The 20,899-nt window shown below is 45.8% G+C and overlaps 1 protein-coding gene across 1 annotated transcript in view; it reads left to right on the top strand.

Annotated features, from left to right (window-relative positions):
- The window catches only part of TSGA10 (testis specific 10), a 607,624-nt gene that overhangs the window by 177,149 nt on the left and 409,576 nt on the right, over positions 1-20,899 (top strand). The window contains exons 7-8 of the mRNA XM_029604773.1: positions 119-295; positions 392-469. Of these exons, the coding sequence (XP_029460633.1) occupies positions 119-295; positions 392-469 (255 nt within the window). The remainder of the gene's footprint in view (positions 1-118; positions 296-391; positions 470-20,899) is intronic.

Here is a 20,899-nt window from a genome sequence, read left to right as displayed (position 1 = left end):
GAAATTATACTGCTGACATAGACAAAATCTGAAACTTGTAAAGAAAGAAGCAGTAAAACAATTATCAAATTTCTCCCTTTTTTATTACTGACAAATTTTGTATATTTAAAAATCACAGGCACAGGAAGAAATTGCTTGTCTTCGACGTGAGCTTATGAAATGTTCCAGGTCTCCTACTAAAGGCAGTATTACAGCACAAGCTATCCTTAGACGTGTGGAGTCAGAAAAGGAAGGAGCTGTTTCAGACTTACGTAGAATGACCACAGAAAGAGATAGCCTGAGAGAGAGGTTAAAGGTCAGAGTTGCTTTATTTTTCAATTAAATGTCAAAGTGCAGCATAAAAAAACTTGAATAGTTACTGGATTTTTATGTACACTTTTATTCAAAACAGATTGCCCAGGAGACAGCCATTAATGAAAGAGCTCATCTTGAACAGACAATAGAGGAGCTACAGCTGTCTGTTCGAAATGTAAGGGAAAATGTCTGTTGATAATATACTAAACTCTTGTTAAAAGAAAAGTCATATGTAACAAAATTAAGGACAGCAACAAAATAATCCTTTGTTTTGTAAACGTGTATTTGGTGAAAAATGGTATAAAATGGTATATAATGAAACCTATCTAGGTGATCATCAGATTATGATACAATCTAAGCCACTGCCAGTTTGGTAGAACTTTACATCTGAAACAGTATGATTCATGTCCATATTTTGCACTGTAAGTTAGAGAGATAAATTCTAGTTAAAGTATGTACACAGATCAGTCCAGACTCCTGGGTTTTGTACCCTTGCCAGCAGATGGAAACAGATAAAGTTATTGAAACTGCTGTATAACCAAGTGTGCCACCTGCAGTCCCGCAGTATTTTTATGTCTCCAGCAGATGGCAGATAGTACAAAACCTGCAGTCTGAGAAAGAAAAAAAAGAAAAGAGAGAGTGGTTTTCAAGTGGAGCCTCCCGGGGAGTTGTAAGGTCCTGGTGGGGCTATCCTCCCTGGTCGAGGCGGACGAGCAGGGGATTGGTGAACTTTCTTTAACTTGCTCCAAGCACCATGGGGCTGACATCTGGTGGTCCAGATTCCTCAGCTCACACGAAGCAGCAGTGGTGACCGGCTGGTGATCCTGTCCCATTCAGGCAGGATGCAGGAAAGTATTTATTAATTTGTTTGTCTTCCCTTGTTAGTCTTGCTTGCTGAAGTTTAAATAAAAAAAAAAAAAAAAGAAAAGCTCCTTTCCCTGTTAGGGAGCATGGAATAACTTAGGGTTCCTGTTGAGGGGGACCATGGGGAGTTATTGAGCAACAGGTAGGTCTCCCAGTGCAGATTGTTTGCATTGCTGAATCTTGGCTCCAGCCTCCAGCATCAATTGCGTTGTTAGGAACTATGCCGCAAGTGTGTCCTGGGCCTGCGGAGGGTTGCGGTTGCAGTTCAAAGCCCAGGAAAAGGCAAGTGCTCCTAAAAGCGCACCGAGGGAGTTCAGTGGCTCTTGGGTTTGGTTTCAGGTTCTCGTGATCTGCATGGCAATACGGATGATTCTGAGGATCTGCAGGTGGATGAATGGAAGGCCCCTGGGGAGGATCCACTGCGGGACGCACCATATTTGATTGAAGACCCGCACAAAGTTCCTGTGGAGGAAGGGGATGACCCTAAGGTGATTTGTCTTTTTTCGTAAAGGGGAAATCTGGCTGTTGATTCCACAGGTTCTCCATGAGCCTGGAATCAAGGTGACGCAGGAAGAGTCTTATTTGGAAGGTGCAGATCCGGTGCTAGATGGTCTGAGAGGGCCGGCTAAGGTGTTTCTCTTTCGTAAGTCAGTGAGGAAGTTGGTGGTCAGGGAGTGGGATATTCCTGAATCAGGACAGAATGTCGGCAGGGCTATGGCAAAGTGGCAAAGCTCTATCCTTTGCTGGAGGACACCTTGGAGTTATTCGCTCTTCCCAAAGTGGATGCTTTGGTGTCGGCCATCACCAAGAAGACTACCATCCCGGTAACAAGTTCTGCGGCATTGAGGGATGTGCAGAATCGGAAGCTGGAGCTTCATCTCAAAAGGAATTTTTAGGTTTCCTCTCGAGTCATTAGGACTGCAGTGTACAGCAGTCTGATGCAGAGGGCGTGTCTCTGGTGGGTTCAGCAGTTACAGGAGTCGCAAGCTGCGGCACAGCAGGCTGACCATCTGTAAGTGGCAGTGGCTTATGGAGCTGATGGTTTTTATGATCTTGTGAGGACATCTTCACAGATTATGATGACGGCAGTGTCCGCTAGGTGCCTGCTATGGTTGTGGAATTGGTCGGCGGATATTTGGTCCAAGTCATAGCTTGGGACGCTTCCTTTTAAAGGAAAGCTATTGTTTGGAGGCAGAAAATTTGTGCCCGGCAGATTTTGGGACAACAGGAGGTTTTGTCCATTCAAGAGTGCTGGAGGTGCGCAGCAGCAGGTACTTCTTCCTGGGGGCAGCCCTTTCCAGGAGTGGGGGGGGGGGGGTGTGTGTGATAGAGGTGGCAGAAGACCCTTCCGGGACAATTCTGGCACCGGTTCAGGGAGTACTAAGCCTTCGCAATGATGCAAGGTTGGTCCACTCTTCAGTTCTGGCTGTCAGAGGGTGTTTATCAGTTTTTCTCGAGAAGTGGGCCAAGATTGCCATGGACCAGTGGGTCCTCGAGATAAGAGATGGCTACACTTTAGATTTTGCGTGTCCCATCAAGAACACATATGTCGTTTCCCCTTGTGGTCCGATCACAAACCAGTTAGCGGTTCGAAGTATGGTGGATCGATTAAAGCCATAGTGCTAGTTCCGGTAGACGAACAGAGAACAGGGCAGTATTCCATCTACTTCATGGTGCCAAAGAAGGAATGGTCTTTTTGGCCCACCCTGGATTTAAAGAGAGTAAATTCGTCCGTTAGGGTTCCACAGTTTCGCATGGAATCTTTGAGATCAGTTATTATGGCTGTACGCGAAGGAAAGTACTTGGCATCTCTAGATCTGACAGAGGCTTATCTGCAGTTCATGATTCGAAGGGAGCATCTTCAGTTTCATGCAACTGCACCATGGACATTCACCAAAGTGGTGGTGTTGGTGGTGGTGGCGGCAGCAATAAGAAGGGAAGGAGTGTGTTAGGATTTGTGGGTTTGTGGGCCGTGGGCGGAGGTGAGAGATGGTACCACCCACGGGGAGGAGCCCCATGAGCCTCACTGTCAGGAGGCGAGGTCTCAGCTGATAGGTGTGCAGGACAGCCGATACTGGAGAGACAGTAGAGAGAGAGAGACACTGCCCGCGGAGCGGGGAGTGCAGCAAGAAAATCACAAAGACACAGAGGTGCCACAGGGTCTGTGGAATGGGATATACCCAGGAGAGAGGATTCCTCTGTAGAGATGACGTGGCAATGATCCGCAGAGCGGGGTACGCCGATGTGTGTTCCTCAGTAGAGATGATACGGTAGTGGTCCGCAGAGCAGGTTACACTGATGAGGGTTCCTCAGTAGAGAGAATATGGTAATGGTCCGCAGAGTGAAGTACTCACAGTGGAAGTAGAGTTGGTTCCAGAGGGAGCCCCGGGGAACGGGGCAGGCAGCGGTCCTAGGTGCAAGGCCCTCCGAGGAGCGGATAGCCAGAGACGAGGAAAGGGCCCCCGAGGAGTGGGTACCCGGGATGTCTTGCGCCGAGGAAGCAGGAGTTGGAACAGAAAGTCCTGTAGTGAGCGAAGTGGATTCAGCAATGAGGGAACTCATTGCCAAGTCATAATCAGACAGGGCCAGCCGGCTTAAGAGTCCATGGAGAATGACGTCATCCGGGGGGGGGGACGCTCCCTAGGTTCCCGCCATGGCGTGCATAAGACTGGCCTTGAAGCGCGCATGTGCGCCTAAGGAGCTCTGACAGCAAGCTGCCAGTCGACAGCGTCCACGCCGTCCAGGGAGGCCCGGGAACAGGGGCGAGCAGGCCGGCGATAGCTGGCGGAGGCCACAAGTCTTCCCAATGGAGTCAGTGCTGTGAGGCAAGAAGTGAGCAACAGTGGTCGCAGTCGTCTGCGACTGACGGGCATAACAGAGTGCTAGTGCATCCGTATCTGGATGATTGGCTCATCAGGGCAAAGTTGGAGGTTCTCTGTCATTGGTCCATGCAACAGGTGCTGGGCTGGATGGAATTGCTATGTTGGTTAGTGAATTTTAAGAGCCAGCTTGTTCCCTCTCAGTCCCTAAAGTATGTAGGGGCATGGTTCGACACACGTGTGGGAAGAGTGTTTCTCACGGAGATACTGGATTTGGAAGCTTCAGGATCAGGTTCATCACCTGGTGAAGCTTTCGTTGACCAAGGTTTTGGACTATTTACAGGTCCTGGGTTCCATGGCTTCGACCTTGGAGTTGGCCCCTTGGGCATTCACGCATTTGTGACTTCTTCAGAGGGTTCTTCTCTTCCAGTGGAATCCTTTGTCGGGGAATTTTCATATGCCTCTTTCACTTGAGGGGGAAGGCAGAGACAGTCTTTCGTGGTTGGCTACTTCGGGCCAATCTGGAACATGGAGTGCCGTTGAAAGTTCTGGATTGGGTGGTTGTCACTACCGATGCCAGCCTTATGGGCTGGGGAGCTTGTGTCAGCATCAGTCGGTGCAAGGCCGATAGTTGAAGAAAGAGGCTTCTTGGTCTATCAATCGGTTAGAGATGAAAGCAGTGCAATTTGTGTTACTTGCGTTTCTTTCAAGATTACGAGGTCGTCTGTTGAGGGTTTTTATGGACAATGCGATGGCGGTGGTTTATATCACAAAGGATTGTGGATAGACAAGCAAACACACTAGATCAATACAAAGAAAAAAGATGTGTTGCAAGATAATCTTGCATATGTTCCATAAACTTGGCAATGCAGGAAATTAACCAAATAACAAAATGCAATATTGCCTTTAAGAAGTGTACACAGCAATTTTTTATATTAACTGAGTCCCCCAACACGGGACCATGTTTCACATTGGCTGCATTGGGAAGGACAGCTTTAAATTTGACTCAGTTGTTTTTTGAAAAATGTTTTCTTCCTTATTTGTATTATACATTTTTTACAATGTACCTCTTTGGAATAATTTGGTATATGTGGCATTACCTTAGTCCTTTCCTAGATATGGTATCTACTTTTGTTTGTTGTCCCCTGCTGTACAGCCTTATTTTATGGTCTGTTTATTATTATGAGTAGTGTATCTAATAATTTTTATATTTTTTCTTCCTTTCTAGAAACTGTGTTAAAACACTTTGACCACACAGTAAGATAAATCTCTTTTATGTAAAGCTGTCCCTCCTGATGCAGCCCATTCGAAACACTGTTCCATGTCGGGGGACTGAGTTTCTATTAAAAATTGCTGTGTACACTTCTTAAAAGCAATATTGCATTTTGTTATTTGGTTAATTTCCTGCATTGCCAAGTTTATGGACCATATGCAAGATTATTTTGCAGCACACCTTTTCTTTTGATGGCTTATATCAACCATCAGGGTGGAACCAGGAGTCGGCCAGTAGCTCAGGAGGAGCAGCAGTTGATCTGCTGGGCAGAACAGCATTTAGAGAGGAGAGCAGCATCATACATTGCTGGGGTGGACAATGTGCAAGGGGATTTCCTGAGTCGCAAGGCATTGGACCCAGGAGAGTGGGAGCTGTTGGAGGCAGAAAAATCTCTAATTTGCGAGAGATGGGGTTCGCCTCGTATAGATCTCATAGTGACCAGGAACAATGCGATGGTGCCTCGGTTCTTCAACCGAAGAAGCGAGCAAGGTGCAGAGGGTATTGATGCTCTGGTTCTGCCATGGCTTCTCAAAGTGCTGTTGTATGTCTTAATTCAGTGGCATCTAGTGGGAAAGGTGTTATGGCGAATAGAGAGGCATTTGGGTCTCGTAATTCTAATGGCTCCAGAGTGGCCGTGCCGTTCTTGGTTTATGGATCTCGACAACTTGGCCATAGACAGGCCTCTAAGGTTCAATCATCTAGAGAATCTTCTTCATCAGGGCCCCATATTCTCGGACAAGGCAGCTTACTTCTCTCTCACGGCCTGGCTTTTTTTTTTATTTTGCAAAATCATTTTTATTGTAAAGACAAGCATTTCCACTAGCACTGCAACATATTCAAAAACAATAGCAACAAGAGAACAAACAGAACAGTAGTGATGCTGGCCTCTTGTTTAGTAACAATACCCACCCCAATAAGCAACCAAAACCTCCACCACTCCCAACACATTCAAACTGCACAACCAAGCACACCACATACACCCCATTCAGACAACCACCTCACCTTCCAACCACAATCGCACCCCCCCTCAACCCCCGCCCAAGAGCCCTAAAAACATTTAGGGAAAGAAAAAACCCTGAACAAGAGAGTTTAGTAGCAAGGCTACTCAGGAGTTAGACGCCCTGGGAGAGTTGGTGTACCAAGTTTCAATATATCCTGCTGTAAGCAATTGAGTCTGGAAATCCAAGGTGAGAGAAGAGTAATAGCAAGCCCAGCAATCTGCATATCGCTTATCCCTAGGCTGAGGACACTTGGGAAAATCCATGCGTTCCAGCAAAATCATGTCCATCATGCGATGGTGCCAGGCCACAAGTGAGGGTGTACTCGCAGGCTCAATTCACTCAGCAAGTATTGTTCGGCAAGCTAGTAGAAAAGCAGTCCTGCCAAAGTGATCCTGTGCCCCCGTACATTTCACAAGGAGCGTCTGCGGTCCTGCCAAAAGGAGCACAGCAGACAATCGTAAAGGTATCTGAATACATTTATTGACGCAGGCCAGTATATTTTTCCAGAAAGTCTCCAGGGAAGAGCAGAGAATTGGCCGATGCAACATGGTACCCTCTGTTGTGGTTCAATGAATATAAGTGCACTCAGTCTTTGCTGGTCCAATTTTCAATGATACTTTTTAATTGTAAGTACGGCAACTCCACATTGACACAAAATTCATAGCTGGTCCCCCGACACGGACCGTGTTTCGCCTGTCCGGCTGCCTCAGGGGGGCAATTTTAACAACAAGGATATCTGTAATAACACCAAAATATATACAATGACCAAGCTGTTACAAAGAAACAAGGCAACAGAGCAAAACGTCTACTGATAGAGACCTAAATTACACATACCTTTGTCAATCAATTCAGCATTTATACAGGAGCGCCTCAGACGTATAGAATGCACAGCCATTTAAACCTACCATTTTGGCGCCAAACAGGTGCCCCAAAGTCTGATGGGACCTCTCTGGCCAATCACAGCACAGCACTTCCGTGACGTATGATCTGTCAAAGAAAATAACTCCATTCCAGCTCGGCGTTTAAGCCGGCTGGAGAAACAGTATCTAAAGTGAAAATCCATTTTTGTTCCCTTCTAATTAGAGCCATCGCTAGATCTCCTCCCCTCACTGTCGGGAAAATTACATCAATAATAAAAAACCGTAAATCCGATAATGAGTGTGAAAACTGAGTCCAATGTGGTACTAACGGCGCCTTCTCTTTGCCTGTCTTAATAGATGATTTATGTTCAATGATGCGGGTTTTGATTTTTCTAGATGTTTTACCCACATATAATTTCTCACATGGACAAATAATTACATACACTACCCCAGTGGAGTTACAGTCTGTGTCATTACGTAATTTGTACATTTTCTTGGTTATGGGATGTATGAATTCGCTTTCAGTGTATGTTTGCTCACAAATTGAACACTGACCACTCGGTCTATGTGTCTCAGAGGGGGACCTGATAGTCAAATCTGAATACGCTGAGTGTACTAAGGTGTCTCGTATATTTTTTCCCTGCGATACATGAACCTAAGGCCACTGTGGAGATGTTCTTCCAAGGCTAACGCTATCCAGTGTTTCCTAATAATGTTAGACACCGTATGACTCATAGTTGAAAAAGGCAAAATGCAATTTAGTTGCGGGCTAGAGTCTCTACTTTTTTGCAAAAATAGTAAATCTCTATTGACATGCAGAGCTCGTTTGAAAGCTCGTCTCAAAATTGTTCTGGGGTACCCTCTTTCTTGAAACCGAGCCTGCATCTCCTGAGCTTGATAAATGTATTCCTGCTTCGTAGTACAAAGGGTTAGGTCGGCCGTCATAGTTTGTGATTCGATTATTAGGAATGTAGATAGCTGGGTGGCTGGTGGGCGTGAGGATCGCCTGGTAACATGCCTACCTGGTGCGAAGGTGGCGGACCTCACGCGTCACCTACATAGGATTTTAGATAGTGCTGGGGAGGAGCCGGCTGTCATGGTACATGTGGGCACCAACGACCTAGGAAATGTGGGAGGGAGGTTCTGGAAGCCAAATTTAGGCTCTTAGGTAGAAAGCTTAAATCCAGAACCTCCAGGGTAGCATTTCAATATACCACACTATTTCTTTTCATAATCGCACAAGATCCCTTTCATCCACCATCGCCATCTACTCCAATCAAGTTAATCCACTCACACAGTCCTCCATCACGTCTTCTTCTAAGAATACTACAAATTATGAATTATCAAGTCCCTCTTCAAACGTCTTCCGTTTGGTCCTTACAGATACTTCTTCCCGACCTTCATTGACACTTAGATTAAAGAATAACAATTAATTTTTTCATTTAATCCAAGCGGATCTGTTGTATGTAAAGTGTAGATCCAATATTGTTCACGCTTATTCAAGCGCAGTTGGATATCTCCCCCCCACCGTGGGCCAACTTGTACTTGTTCTAAAACTAGCCACTGTAAATCTGTAAACGTATGATGCAATTGGACACAATGCTGCACTAGCGGGGCTGTAGGTTTAAAAGTTTTTATACAGCTCCGGTGTTCTATCAATCTTGTTCTGATCTTCCTCTTGGTCCGTCCTACATATAGAAGTTTACATGGACACTGTATGACATAAATTACCCGTTCTGAGTCACAGGTCGTGAGCGTGTTCAATTTTATGACCCTGTCAGAATTCGGCACCTGCCACTGATCGCCCATGAGGGCGAGAGCGCACATGTCACAGTGGCCACATATCTGATGGCCCCGGAGCTGTATAAAAACTTTTATACACCGGAGCTGTATAAAAAGTTTTAAACCTACAGCCCCGCTAGTGCAGCATTGTGTCCAATTGCATCATACGTTTACAGATTTACAGTGGCTAGTTTTAGAACAAGTACAAGTTGGCCCACGGGGGGGGGGGGGGGGGAGATATCCAACTGCGCTTGAATAAGCGTGAACAATATTGGATCCACACTTTACATACAATAGATCCGCTTGGATTAAATGAAAAAATTAATTGTTATTCTTTAATCTAAGTGTCAATGAAGGTCGGGAAGAAGTATCTGTAAGGACCGAACGGAAGACGTTTGAAGAGGGACTTGATAATTCATAATTTGTAGTATTCTTAGAAGAGGACGTGATGGATGACTGTGTGAGTGGATTAACTTGATTGGAGTAGATGGCGATGGTGGATGAAAGGGATCTTGTGCGATTATGAAAAGAAATAGTGTGGTATATTGAAATCTGAGTAATATTCCTAAGGGCTGTCAGTGTGCTTTTATAGAGCCGGACTGGTGTAAAATTAGTGAAAATGAGTATACAAATCTGACGTGAAAGAAGACTGCATCACCAATGACGTGATTTCTGGTAGAACGGGGTTTAAAGGAAGCTCTCTGAAAAACGCCATGTTAGGAGTGAGCGCGTCTCAAGCGAGACCGCACAGAATGAAAAAGAATATAGAAGCCAGAAATTAAAGAGCTGAATTACAGAGGATGTTCTTGGACGGTTGCTGTGCGGATACTGAAGTGAATCCCCTGAGGCAGGACTTTGTCCGAAACACGATCGTGTCGGGTTTGGAATTCTTACTGGATGAGTATTAAATTTCTTCTTGTATCTTGCAATATAGTGAACTGCGAGCCAAAGTTGGTGATCAAGAATTAGATTTTTCAGCAGCACGTTGGAGACAAAGATTTTATTAAAATGGACAAAAAATTATTAAAAAGTTGTTGTAATAAAAAGTAAGGTGACCCTATACCATATTAGAGTCTGGGGTCAAATACAGACCCTTAGAGTAAGGGGCCTACATATGCAGTTTGGCTAGAGAATTGTGTCAAAGTGATATTGACCAGTTGAACCACTGTTTTAGAGTTGTGGATAACGTAGCTAGGAAACATGACTCACTAGGAGGGTCACAGTCACTTAATATAGTGATCAAATGAGATGAATCCCTCACATATGATCTACTAAGTGCCACAAAAGGTTTCAAAAACAAATCTACAAATTTAGACAGTGGCTTAAGAACTGAGCCTATCCCTGCTACTATGGGACGTCCTGGTGGATTGTGTAGGGTCTTGTGAATCTTTGGAACTGTGTAAAAAAACGGAACAATTGGATGTTGAATTGTCAAAAACTGCGATTCTCACTGGGTAATGTATTTACGCTCCACTGCTTCCTGTACCATGTCTTTAATTAGGTTGCTCAATTCCTCCGTAGGATCATGTCAGAGGTTTTTATGATGTAATATCACTTAATTGTCGCCTATTTTCAGATATATAATCCGAGCTGTCCATTAAGACAATCCCCCCTCCCTTATCTGCAGGTTTAATTACAATACTGACATCCTGAGCTAAAGCTTTTAAAGATGCTTTTTCATCCTTACTCAAATTGTAATGTACATACTGTTTATTATTATTTAACCCTTTAATCTCAGTTCGTACTAATCTCTCAAACACCTGTAATATAGGATCATATGGTCCTGGCGGGACCCACCGTGATTTAGGAAAAACCAGGGAGTGATCTTGAACTGAAGGTGACTCCATAAAAAAAGACTTAATTTTTAATGACCTGAAAAACCGATAAAGGTGAACTTGAATATCGAACCGGTCCAGCAAAACTGTGGGAACAAATGATAAACCCTTCCTAAGAATTCTTAACTCCACAGTGGAGAGAGACCTAGAGGAAAGATTAAATACCAGATCCTGATTGTTCATTGCCAAGGGTCCCTGTACTGTTTCGTTGATCGTGTCACTCTCTGCATTTGTGGAGCTGATGTTTGTCCTCGTTGACGTGAAAATTTTGGATTGTGAGCCGTCTGGCCTGAGTCTAAAAAAGAAGCTCCCAATGATGAAGATGAAGATGTGGATATTGCTCCTCCCCATACTGAAGATTTTTCGGGGCATGACTCTCGATGCTGCGCTGGGACCCCTTCTTCGCCTGAAGAATCGTCAGATGATGAATGAGCGAAAGTTACTTTTCTGTTAGGTACCTTATTTGTAGCCATCCATGTATAAACATACCCCTTCTGGTAATCAAATGCATCCCGTTGGAATTTTTTATGCTTGACACTTTTCAAGTCACTTGTAAATTTAGCCAAATTGTCTTTAAACTCGGCTAGTTGCTGGTCATAAAGTTCTACTGGAGTGCTGGTTTTGATATTTTCCAAATGTCCCGTGAGTTCTTCTTTCAGTGTGCTGGTCGGTCAGTGTTTTAGTAGTTTCTATAATTAGGACCATAAGAACAATCGAGCATTTATTCAGGATCTGATTCCAACGTGTGACAAACTCCTTATTATCCACATGTATAGAAAAATGTTAAATAAATGTAGAAGGGGTATGTTTATACATGGAGGGCTACAAACAGGAGACAGCCAAATGAGCCCTCAGTGACGCAGTGGCGCAATAGTATTCACAACCTATTGACTATGGAAATGCTTTCGTGCAAACACTTCTTCTTTTCGGCTAAAAAAAAGAACATTGGATGTTTGGATGCCTTATATAATGCCTTTACCCCTCAACTTTCGGAGCCAAATATTGAATGATATAGATTACTAACTCATGTTTGGTACTGGATATTCTTGCCATCTTAGCAGAGGGGTGGGAGGGGGAGGTTAAATTAGGATTGGTTCATGTCATGAATAATGTAAAAATTGGCATAACTTGTGGAATGTATCAGGGTACAATATGTACTATATGTTTTCTCATTGTGCATTGTTAATAAACAGATTTCAACATAAAATCTTACTTTATTCGAGTAAGTGGGCTTTTGAAAATTGCTACAATTTATGCAATTAAATTGTCCATAGGATTTACTCGCGTAAATGCACTTTATTCGAGTAAATAGCTTTTGAAACTTGCTACGATAGTATGTTACAGTAATGCTTGTCGGAACTGTGGACTCTTGTTACTGCAGGGAGGTTGCACCACCTAGTGAGTAAGTCCACTAGGTCCACCCTGTCAGCTGGCGGAGATACCCTGTAGTGGGACGGACTGGAGCTTCACTTGTACCATTCCTGTTCTCCGTAGGTTGAGCCCTTGAGTTCCGGGGGCTGGCAGGACTTTGGTGGGTGCCTTGGGGTATCCAAAAATGTGAGTCCAGGGGAACATGGATCGGGGCAGGTAGTGGTCAGAGATGAAAGACAAGCCAGTGGTCAGGGCAGGCAGCAGATGGCACAAGTGAGGAACAGGTTAAGGTCAGGACAGGTAGCAGGCAGAGCAAGATCAGGTCCAAAGCTTTGGGTCAGGTCCAGGCAGCGTTCAAGGAAGATCCAAATCCAAGGCAGGGTTATTTCCAGAAAGCCAAGCCCAGGGAGACAAGGAACAAGATGGACAGACAAGACTGGCAGTAAGGAACGGACAGGGAAAGAATGAAGATCAAAGGAGGGAACAGGCAGGAAGGAGAAAGCAAGAACAATGAGCAAGGAGCATGGATAAGGCAAGCACATATGAAGCAATATGCACTGGGAGACAAGGATGCCAGGGAACCAATTGCTGAGGCAAGGCAGTGAGATCTGAGGAGCCAAAATATAGGGCTGGAGTCAGTGATGTAATCGGCGAGCGCCCCGGCCCTTTCCCACTGCGGGCCCTTTAAACCTGGGGGCATTGGGTGTGCACACACCTAAGGAAGAAAAGGGAGCAGTAGCGATGGTGGCATCCTGTTGTGAAGATCAGCTGGCAGCTTCCTGAACCATGCTATTGGGCCGTTGGTGGTGGGGGTAAGCAAGATGGCTCACAGGGTTGTCCCGCGAGCCGCGGAACGTAACACTTACATTTACGCATTTAACCCCTTTGAAAATGACCTCCATACTGTACATGTTACAGTATATGTATTCTTGCTTACAGAAACTGCAAGATATAGCTCAAGAACTTCCAGCAGATGTCAAGCAATGTTATCTATTGGTTCTCTTCATGGCTGAAGAATACAGTAAGCACCTCATCAGATATAGTAATATAACATAGTAACATAGTAACATAGTATTGTCAGCAGAAAAACACCAAATGGTCCATCCAGTCTGCCCAGCAAGCTTCCCATGGCAGCAACTGCCATTCCCTGCAGGTTACCCCCATGCTTTGGGTTAAGAATAGTAATACTTAAAGCAAGACCAAGCAACTGTCAAACCCATAACAAAATTACTGCAACATTTTTACATGGCTGAGCAATGTTGCAAATATGTCTAAAACATTAAGGTAATTGATTAAGGATAGTAATCACACGCCTTCTGGTTAAGGGTACTAACTGCCATTTCGTGCAGGTTACCCCATGCACCCTTTTCCTCATTATCATTCTCAAGCCTTTAAGGATCCACAGTGTTTATCCCATGCCCTTTTGAAGTCGTTTACAGTTTTTGTCCTCACCTCTTCCGGAAGGGCATTCCAGGCATCTGCCACCCTCTCCGTGAAAAAAATGTTTCCTTATACTGGTTCTGATTCTTCAACCTGCAGTTTCATTTCGTGATCCCTAGTTCTACTGTTTCCTTTCTAACGAAAAAGGTTCAAAGTTTGTGCATCGTTAAATCCTTTTAGGTATCTGAAGGTTTGTATCATATCTCCCCTGCACCTCCTCTCTTCCAAGGTGTACATATTCAAATCCTTCAGTCTCTCCTCAAAAGTCTTCTGTTACTGACCCCACACCATTTTGGTCTCCCTCTTTTGGACCACCTCCATCCTGTGTTGCGTCGGTGGTGGACCCTTGGGTTGAGGTGGGGTGATGCAACCCGTAGGTAAGGACCTACGGGTCCCCACCATCAGCAGGTGGAGCTTCACCTATACCAGCCCTCGTTCCCCTCGGGTTGAGCCTTTGGGGTGCTGGGGCCGGCAGGACTTAGGTGGGCCTCAGAGTTAGCTATGGATGGAAGGTGGTTCAGCCCAGAGACAGCAGCCGGTAGATGGTGTAGTCCTATCCTGGACAGGATTTGGTACAGGAACTTGGGCGACAAAGGAACGATAAGTAACTGGAGGTGCTCAAGCAAAGGAAGGCCTAAGCCTTGTAAGTCCATGTCCAGAGAATAGGCAAGGAGAGGCGTCACTGACAGGCGAGGATCAGAGCCGGCGGCAAGTGGATGTTGTTGCAAGCAGTGTCGAACTCTGGACACAGGAGAGTCTGTAGCATAGTCATTCAAAGCAAGGGTCAGGGCACGGAGAAAGCAGGCGTAGTCAATCAAAGCAATGGTCAGGGCACAGAGAAAGCAGGTGTAGTCAATCAAAGCAGTGGTCAGGCGTAGCAAAGGTCTGGGGCTGGAGAGAAGCTGAGGAGTAATCAGGCATAGTGGAGGTCCGGGGCTGGAGAGAAGCTGAAGAGTAGTCAGGCGTAGCGATGGTCAAATCCAAGAGTCAGTCCAACACATAGATGAACAGGAACACGGAGAACAGGAACCGGGAACCACAGGGAAAAGGAACACCAATAGGCACAATTCAAGGATCAGCAACGAGTACTCGGAATACGAGGAGACCTGTTGCAAAGGCAATGCTATGGCACGATGCTTGAGCTTTTATACGCTGAAGAGTCTGACATCAGCATCCGGGTCCGCAGCCAGGTTCCTGCCACGGGCCCTTTAAAAGAACTAGTGATGCGCGCGCCTAGGTAGGGGCATGGTGCTGATGGCGGCGTCTCTTTGCAGGCTACGTGGAGAGGTCCAGCGAGCAGGGACATCTTGGCTGGCAACACTGAGTAGTGTGGCAGGACCGGAGGTACTGGAAGGAACCAGAGTTCGGAGCTGGCAGCCCACTGCCGCCAGAGAAGAGGAGCCAAGCACTGGAATCCATCTGAGAAGGTGAGAGGGCCACGCCACAGGGCAGCTGCGGGTGGCACGCGTAACAGTACCCCCCCTTTATGCCCCCCTCCTGGAGGTCGGGGTTTGCCTGGATGGGCACGGTGAAAATTCAAGAGGAAGGTTTTATCCAGAATGTTTCGGGCTGGCTCTTACGAATTCTCTTCGGGTCCATATCCCTCCCAGGAAAGGAGATATTCCCATCGGCGGCCCCTATGGCAGACATCTAGGACCTCGTGGACCTTGTACAACGTTTCTGCTACCAAAGGAGGTGGCTCAGGAGCCTTCTGGGCAGGCCAAGATAAAATCACGGGCTTAAGAAGTGATACATGGAAGGTATTATGTATACCCAGTGTAGGAGGCAGCCGAAGCTGGTATGCAACAGGTCCGATGCGTTAGGTAACGGTGAAAGGTCCAATGAATCTGGGAGCAAGTCTCTGCGATGGAATACAAAGTCAAATGTATCTGGTACTCAACCAGACTTTCTGGCCAGGAAGAAACTCAGGAGCCGAGCGGCGTCGACTGTCAGCAGTTCTCTTGGCCCGGGAAGGGCATGACATAAGCGAAAATGTGTCTGTTCCCATAGCATCTTAAGGGTATTCGCAGTGGCCTGTGCCACAGGGGATGGCATGGATAGAGGTATGGGTAATGGTGGTTGTGGTTGTTCCCATAGATGATTGAAAATGGGGACGTTCCAGTAGCTGTGGCGATGTGGGAGTTGTGAGAAAACTCTGCCCAGGATAAGAGGCCTGACCAGTTATCTTGTCGGTCATTGATGTAAGCGCGCAGGAACGCCTTCAAAGAGCAGTTCATCTGTTTGGCTTGCCCGTTAGCCTGGAGATGATAGGCGGTTGTAAGGCTGATGTTGATACCGAATTTTCAGCAGAGAGAGTGTCAGTACCTGGCGACGAATTGAGGACCTCTATCTGAAACGATATCCTTGGGTAAACCATGCAATCTGAACGTATGATGGAAGAACAGTCGGGCTAGCTCTGGAGCGGATGGTAGGCCCAGCAGCGGTACAAAATGGACCATTTTAGAAAAGCGGTCTATGGTGACCCATATTACGGTGTGACCCTTAGAAGGTGGCAGATCCACAAGGAAATCTGTAGACAGATGAGTCCATGATTCTTCGGGTGCTGGAAGCGGTTGAAGAAGACCCCAAGGTCGCCCAACCGGGGGTTTCTGCTGTACACAAACATTACAGGATTCAACATACGCCTTCGCGTCAGAGACCAAGGTAGGCCACCAGAAGAACCGCTGGAGCAGTGCCACAGTTCGTGCTCGTCCTGGGTGACTGGCAAATTTGGAATCATGGGCCCAACGAAGGACCCTTTCTCAAAGTCGTCGGGGCACTACAGTTTTTCCAGTAGGAACTGGATGGGTAGCAGACAAAGAGATACAAGCTGGGTTAATTATATGGGTTGGCTCTTCTGGAATATCTTCAGGCTCAAAGCACTGTGAGAGGGCTTCTGCCCAGAGATTCTTGTCAGCTGGGCGATAGCGGAGTTCAAAATCAAATCTAGAGTAAAACAAGGCCCAACGAGCTTGGTGGGCATTGAAGCGTTGTGCTTGACTCAAATGTTCCAGATTCTTATGATCAGTGAACACACGTAAACTTATGTTGTGCGCCCTCTGGCCACGGGTGCCACTCTTCGAGAGCCAATTTTATGGTGAGCAGTTCACGGTCCCCGATGCTATAATTCTGCTCTGCCTATGAGAATTTACGGGAATAGAAGGAACAAGGAACTACAGTACTAGAGATGGTGCGTTGACTTAAGACGGCTCCAGCCCCTATGGCGGAGGCGTCAACTTTGACTAAGAATGGACGAGTCAGATCTGGGTGATGTAAACAGGACCCCTTCTGGAAGGCATCCTTCAAACGATGAAAGGCGGCAATGGCCTCAGGCAGCCAGTCTCGTGTGTTTAGGTCTTTTTGGGTCAAGGCTGTCAAAGGAGCAGCCAGTGTTGAATAATGCGGGATGAAGTGCCGATGTAGTTGAGAAATCCCAAAAAGCGCTGGAGCGCTTTGAGTCCCACTGACTGCAGCCAATCTTGGATTCCTTTTAATTTAGCTGGGTCCATGGCGAAGCCTTGCTGAGAGATTATATATAGAAACATAGAAACATAGAAACATAGAAATGACGGCAGAAGAAGACCAAACGGCCCATCCAGCCTGCCCAGCAAGCTTCACATTTTTTTCTCATACTTATCTGTTTCTCTTAGCTCTTTGGTTCTATTTCTCTTCCACCCCCACCATTAATGTAGAGAGCAGTGATGGAGCTGCAACCAAGTGAAATATCAAGCTTGATTAGTTAGGGGTAGTAGGGGTAGTAACCGCCGCAATAAGCAAGCTACACCCATGTTTATTTGTTTTACCCAGACTGTGTTATTCAGCCCTTATTGGTTGTTTTTCTTCTCCCCTGCCGTTGAAGCAGGGAGCTATGCTGGATATGCGTGTAGTATCAGTTTTTCTTCTCCCTGCCGTTGAAGCAGAGAGCTATGCTGGATATGCGTGAAGTATCAGTTTTTCTTCTCCCCTGCGGTTGAAGCAGGATATGCATTGAAAGTGAAGTATCAGGCTTATTTGGTTTGGGGTAGTAACCGCCGTAACAAGCCAGCTACTCCCCGCTTTGTGAGTGCGAATCCTTTTTTCTTCTCCCCTGCCGTTGAAGCAGAGAGCTATGCTGGATATGCGTGAAGTATCAGTTTTTCTTCTCCCCTGCCGTTGAAGCAGAGAGCTATGCGTGAAGTATCAGTTTTTCTTCTCCCCTACCGTTGAAGCAGAGAGCTATGCTGGATATGCATTGAAAGTGAAGTATCAGGCTTATTTGGTTTGGGGTAGTAACCGCCGTAACAAGCCAGCTACTCCCCACTTTGTGAGTGCGAATCCTTTTTTCCACATTTCCTCTTGCTGTTGTAGCTTAGAGTGATGTTGGAGTCACAGTAACCATGTGTATGTTTATTGAATAAGGGTATTATCTCCAGGCAGTAGCCGTCATTCTGGCGAGCCACCCACTCTTTATTGACGGCCTCTTGATTTTATGGATCCACAGTGTTTATCCCACGCCCCTTTGAAGTCCTTCACAGTTCTGGTCTTCACCACTTCCTTCGGAAGGGCATTCCAGGCATCCACCACCCTCTCCGTGAAGAAATACTTCCTGACATTGGTTCTGAATCTTCCTCCCTGGAGCTTCAAATCGTGACCCCTGGTTCTGCTGATTTTTTTCCTATGGAAAAGGTTTGTCGTTGTCATTGGATCATTAAAACCTTTCAAGTATCTGAAAGTCTGTATCATATCACCTCTGCTCCTCCTTTCCTCCAGGGTGTACATATTTAGATTCTTCAATCTCTCCTCATAAGTCATTTGATGAAGATCTTCCACCTTTTTGGTCACCCTTCTCTGGACCGCCTCCATCTTGTCTCTGTCTCTTCGGAGATACGGTCTCCAGAACTGAACACAATACTCCAGGTGAGGTCTCACCAAGGACCTGTACAAGGGGATAATCACTTCCCTTTTCTTACTCGATATTCCTCTCTCTATGCAGCCCAGCATTCTTCTGGCTTTAGCTATCGCCTTGTCACATTGTTTCGCCGACTTCAGATCATTAGACACCATCACCCCAAGGTCTCTCTCCTGCTCCGTGCACATCAGCCTTTCTCCCCCCATCGAATACAGTTCATTCGGATTTCCACTCCCCATATGCATGACTTTGCACTTCTTGGCATTGAATGTCAGCTGCCATGTCTTCGACCACTCTTCCATCTTCCTTAAATCCCGTCTCATTCTCTCCACTCCTTCCGGCGTGTCCACTCTGTTGCAGATCTTAGTGTCATCCGCAAAAAGACATACCTTACCTTCTATCCCTTCCGCAATGTCGCTCACAAAGATATTGAAAAGGACCGGTCCCAACACCGATCCCTGCGGTACACCGCTTAAAACCGCTCTCTCTTCAGAGAGAGTTCCATTTACCATCACACATTGTCTTCTGTCCGTCAACCAGTTTGCAATCCAGGCCACCACCTCGGCACTCACTCCTAAGCTTCTCATTTTATTCACCAGTCTCCTGTGCGGGACAGTGTCAAAAGCTTTGCTGAAATCCAAGTAGATGACATCGAGTGTTCTTCCTCGATCCAATTCCTTGGTTACCCAGTCAAAAAAGTCAATCAGATTTGTCTGACAGGATCTTCCAATGGTGAATCCATGCTGCCTCTTGTCCAGCAATTCTCCCGACTGTAGATAGTTCACTATTCTCTCTTTCAACAGTGACTCCATTACTTTCCCACCACTGAAGTGAGGCTAACCGGTCTGTAGTTACCAGCCTCTTCTCTGTTCCCACTCTTGTGAAGCGGGACCACCACCGCTCTCCTCCAATCATTCGGCACCACTCCCGTTTCTAGGGATCTATTGAACAGGTCACACAGCGGACCTGCCAGCACATCTCTGAGCTCCCTCAGTATTCTGGGATGAACTTCATCAGGCCCCATGGCTTTGTCCACTTTCAGTTTCACCAGCTCTTCCCTTACATTTTCTACTGTAAATGGAGTTACATCTACTCCATTCCCCTCCAGTTTCTTGTTAACTAGTGTCGGTCCTTCTCCAGGGTCCTCTTTAGTGAACACAGAACTGAAGTATTCATTTAATATTTCTGCCATTTCTTCGTCTCTCTCCACGCATTGATCCTTTCCACCTTTCAATTTCACTATACCATTTTGAACTTTTCTCTTTTCACTGATATATCTGAAAAATGTTTTGTTACCACTCTTTACCTCTTTGGCAATCCTCTCTTCCGCTTGACTTTTTGCCATCTTGATTAATTTCTTCGTCTCCCTCAGTTCTACCAGATATTCTTCTTTGTGTTCCTCCTTTTGGGATCTTTTATATTTCTTGAATGCTGTTCTTTTAGCCTTTATTTTGTCAGCCACCTCCTTTGAGAACCAGATAGGTTTCATTTTTCTTTTGCTTTTCTTTACTTTTCTAACATATAGATTAGTTGCCTTGGTGATTGCTCCTTTTAGATTGGTCCACTGTTGATCCACATCTCTCTCGTTTTCCCAGCCTTTTAGTTCTTCCTCCAGGTACTTCCCCATTTCATCAAAGTCTGTGTTTTTGAACATCAAAACTTGGGTTTTTGTGCTTCTTTTCCGTGTCCTTTTTGTGATATTAAACCATACCGTTTGATGATCACTGGTGCTGAGGTGGGCACCCACCTGGACGTCTGAGACATTATCTCCATTAGTGAGCACTAAGTCGAGTATAGCTCCTTCTCTCGTGGGTTCCATTACCATTTGTTTGAATAAAGCTAATTATTCAAACAAATGGTAATGGAACCCACGAGAGAAGGAGCTATACTCGACTTAGTGCTCACTAATGGAGATAATGTCTCCAAGGAAAGGCAAACTGGACTTTTTGAACAGGCATTTGTCCAATTTCGCAAAACAGATGGTTTTCACGAAGATGCTGGAGGACAGTTTGTACGTCGGCCTGATGAGTGTCGAGATCTCTGGAAAAGATGAGGATATCTTCCAGATAAGCCATGACTTTGGTGTATAGTAGATCTCTGAAAATTTCGTTCATCATTCGTTGGAATACTGCGGGTGCGTTACAGAGGCCAAAGGGCATCACCAAGTATTTGTAGTGACCATCCCTGGTGTTAAAGGCAGTTTTCCCAAATGTCATCGGGGCGGATTCTCACCAGGTTATACGCCCTGCGTAAATCCAGCTTCGTAAAGATAGAGGCACCTTGAAGGTGGTCGAACAATTCAGAAATCAACGGTAAGGGATATTTATCCTTACAAGTGATTGCGTTTAGACCGCGGTAGTCAGTACATGGTCTAAGTGACCCGTCTTTTTTGGTCACAAAAAATAATCCCACTCCAGCAGGTGATATAGATGTGCGAATAAACCCTTTTGCAAGGTTCTCCTGAATATATTC

The sequence above is a fragment of the Rhinatrema bivittatum genome, chromosome 5 (assembly GCF_901001135.1).
Source record: "Rhinatrema bivittatum chromosome 5, aRhiBiv1.1, whole genome shotgun sequence".
NCBI classification, from domain to species: Eukaryota; Metazoa; Chordata; class Amphibia; order Gymnophiona; family Rhinatrematidae; genus Rhinatrema; species Rhinatrema bivittatum.
The sequence above is the reverse complement of the archived record's forward strand: the minus strand, read 5'-3'. Positions and strand labels throughout refer to the sequence as shown.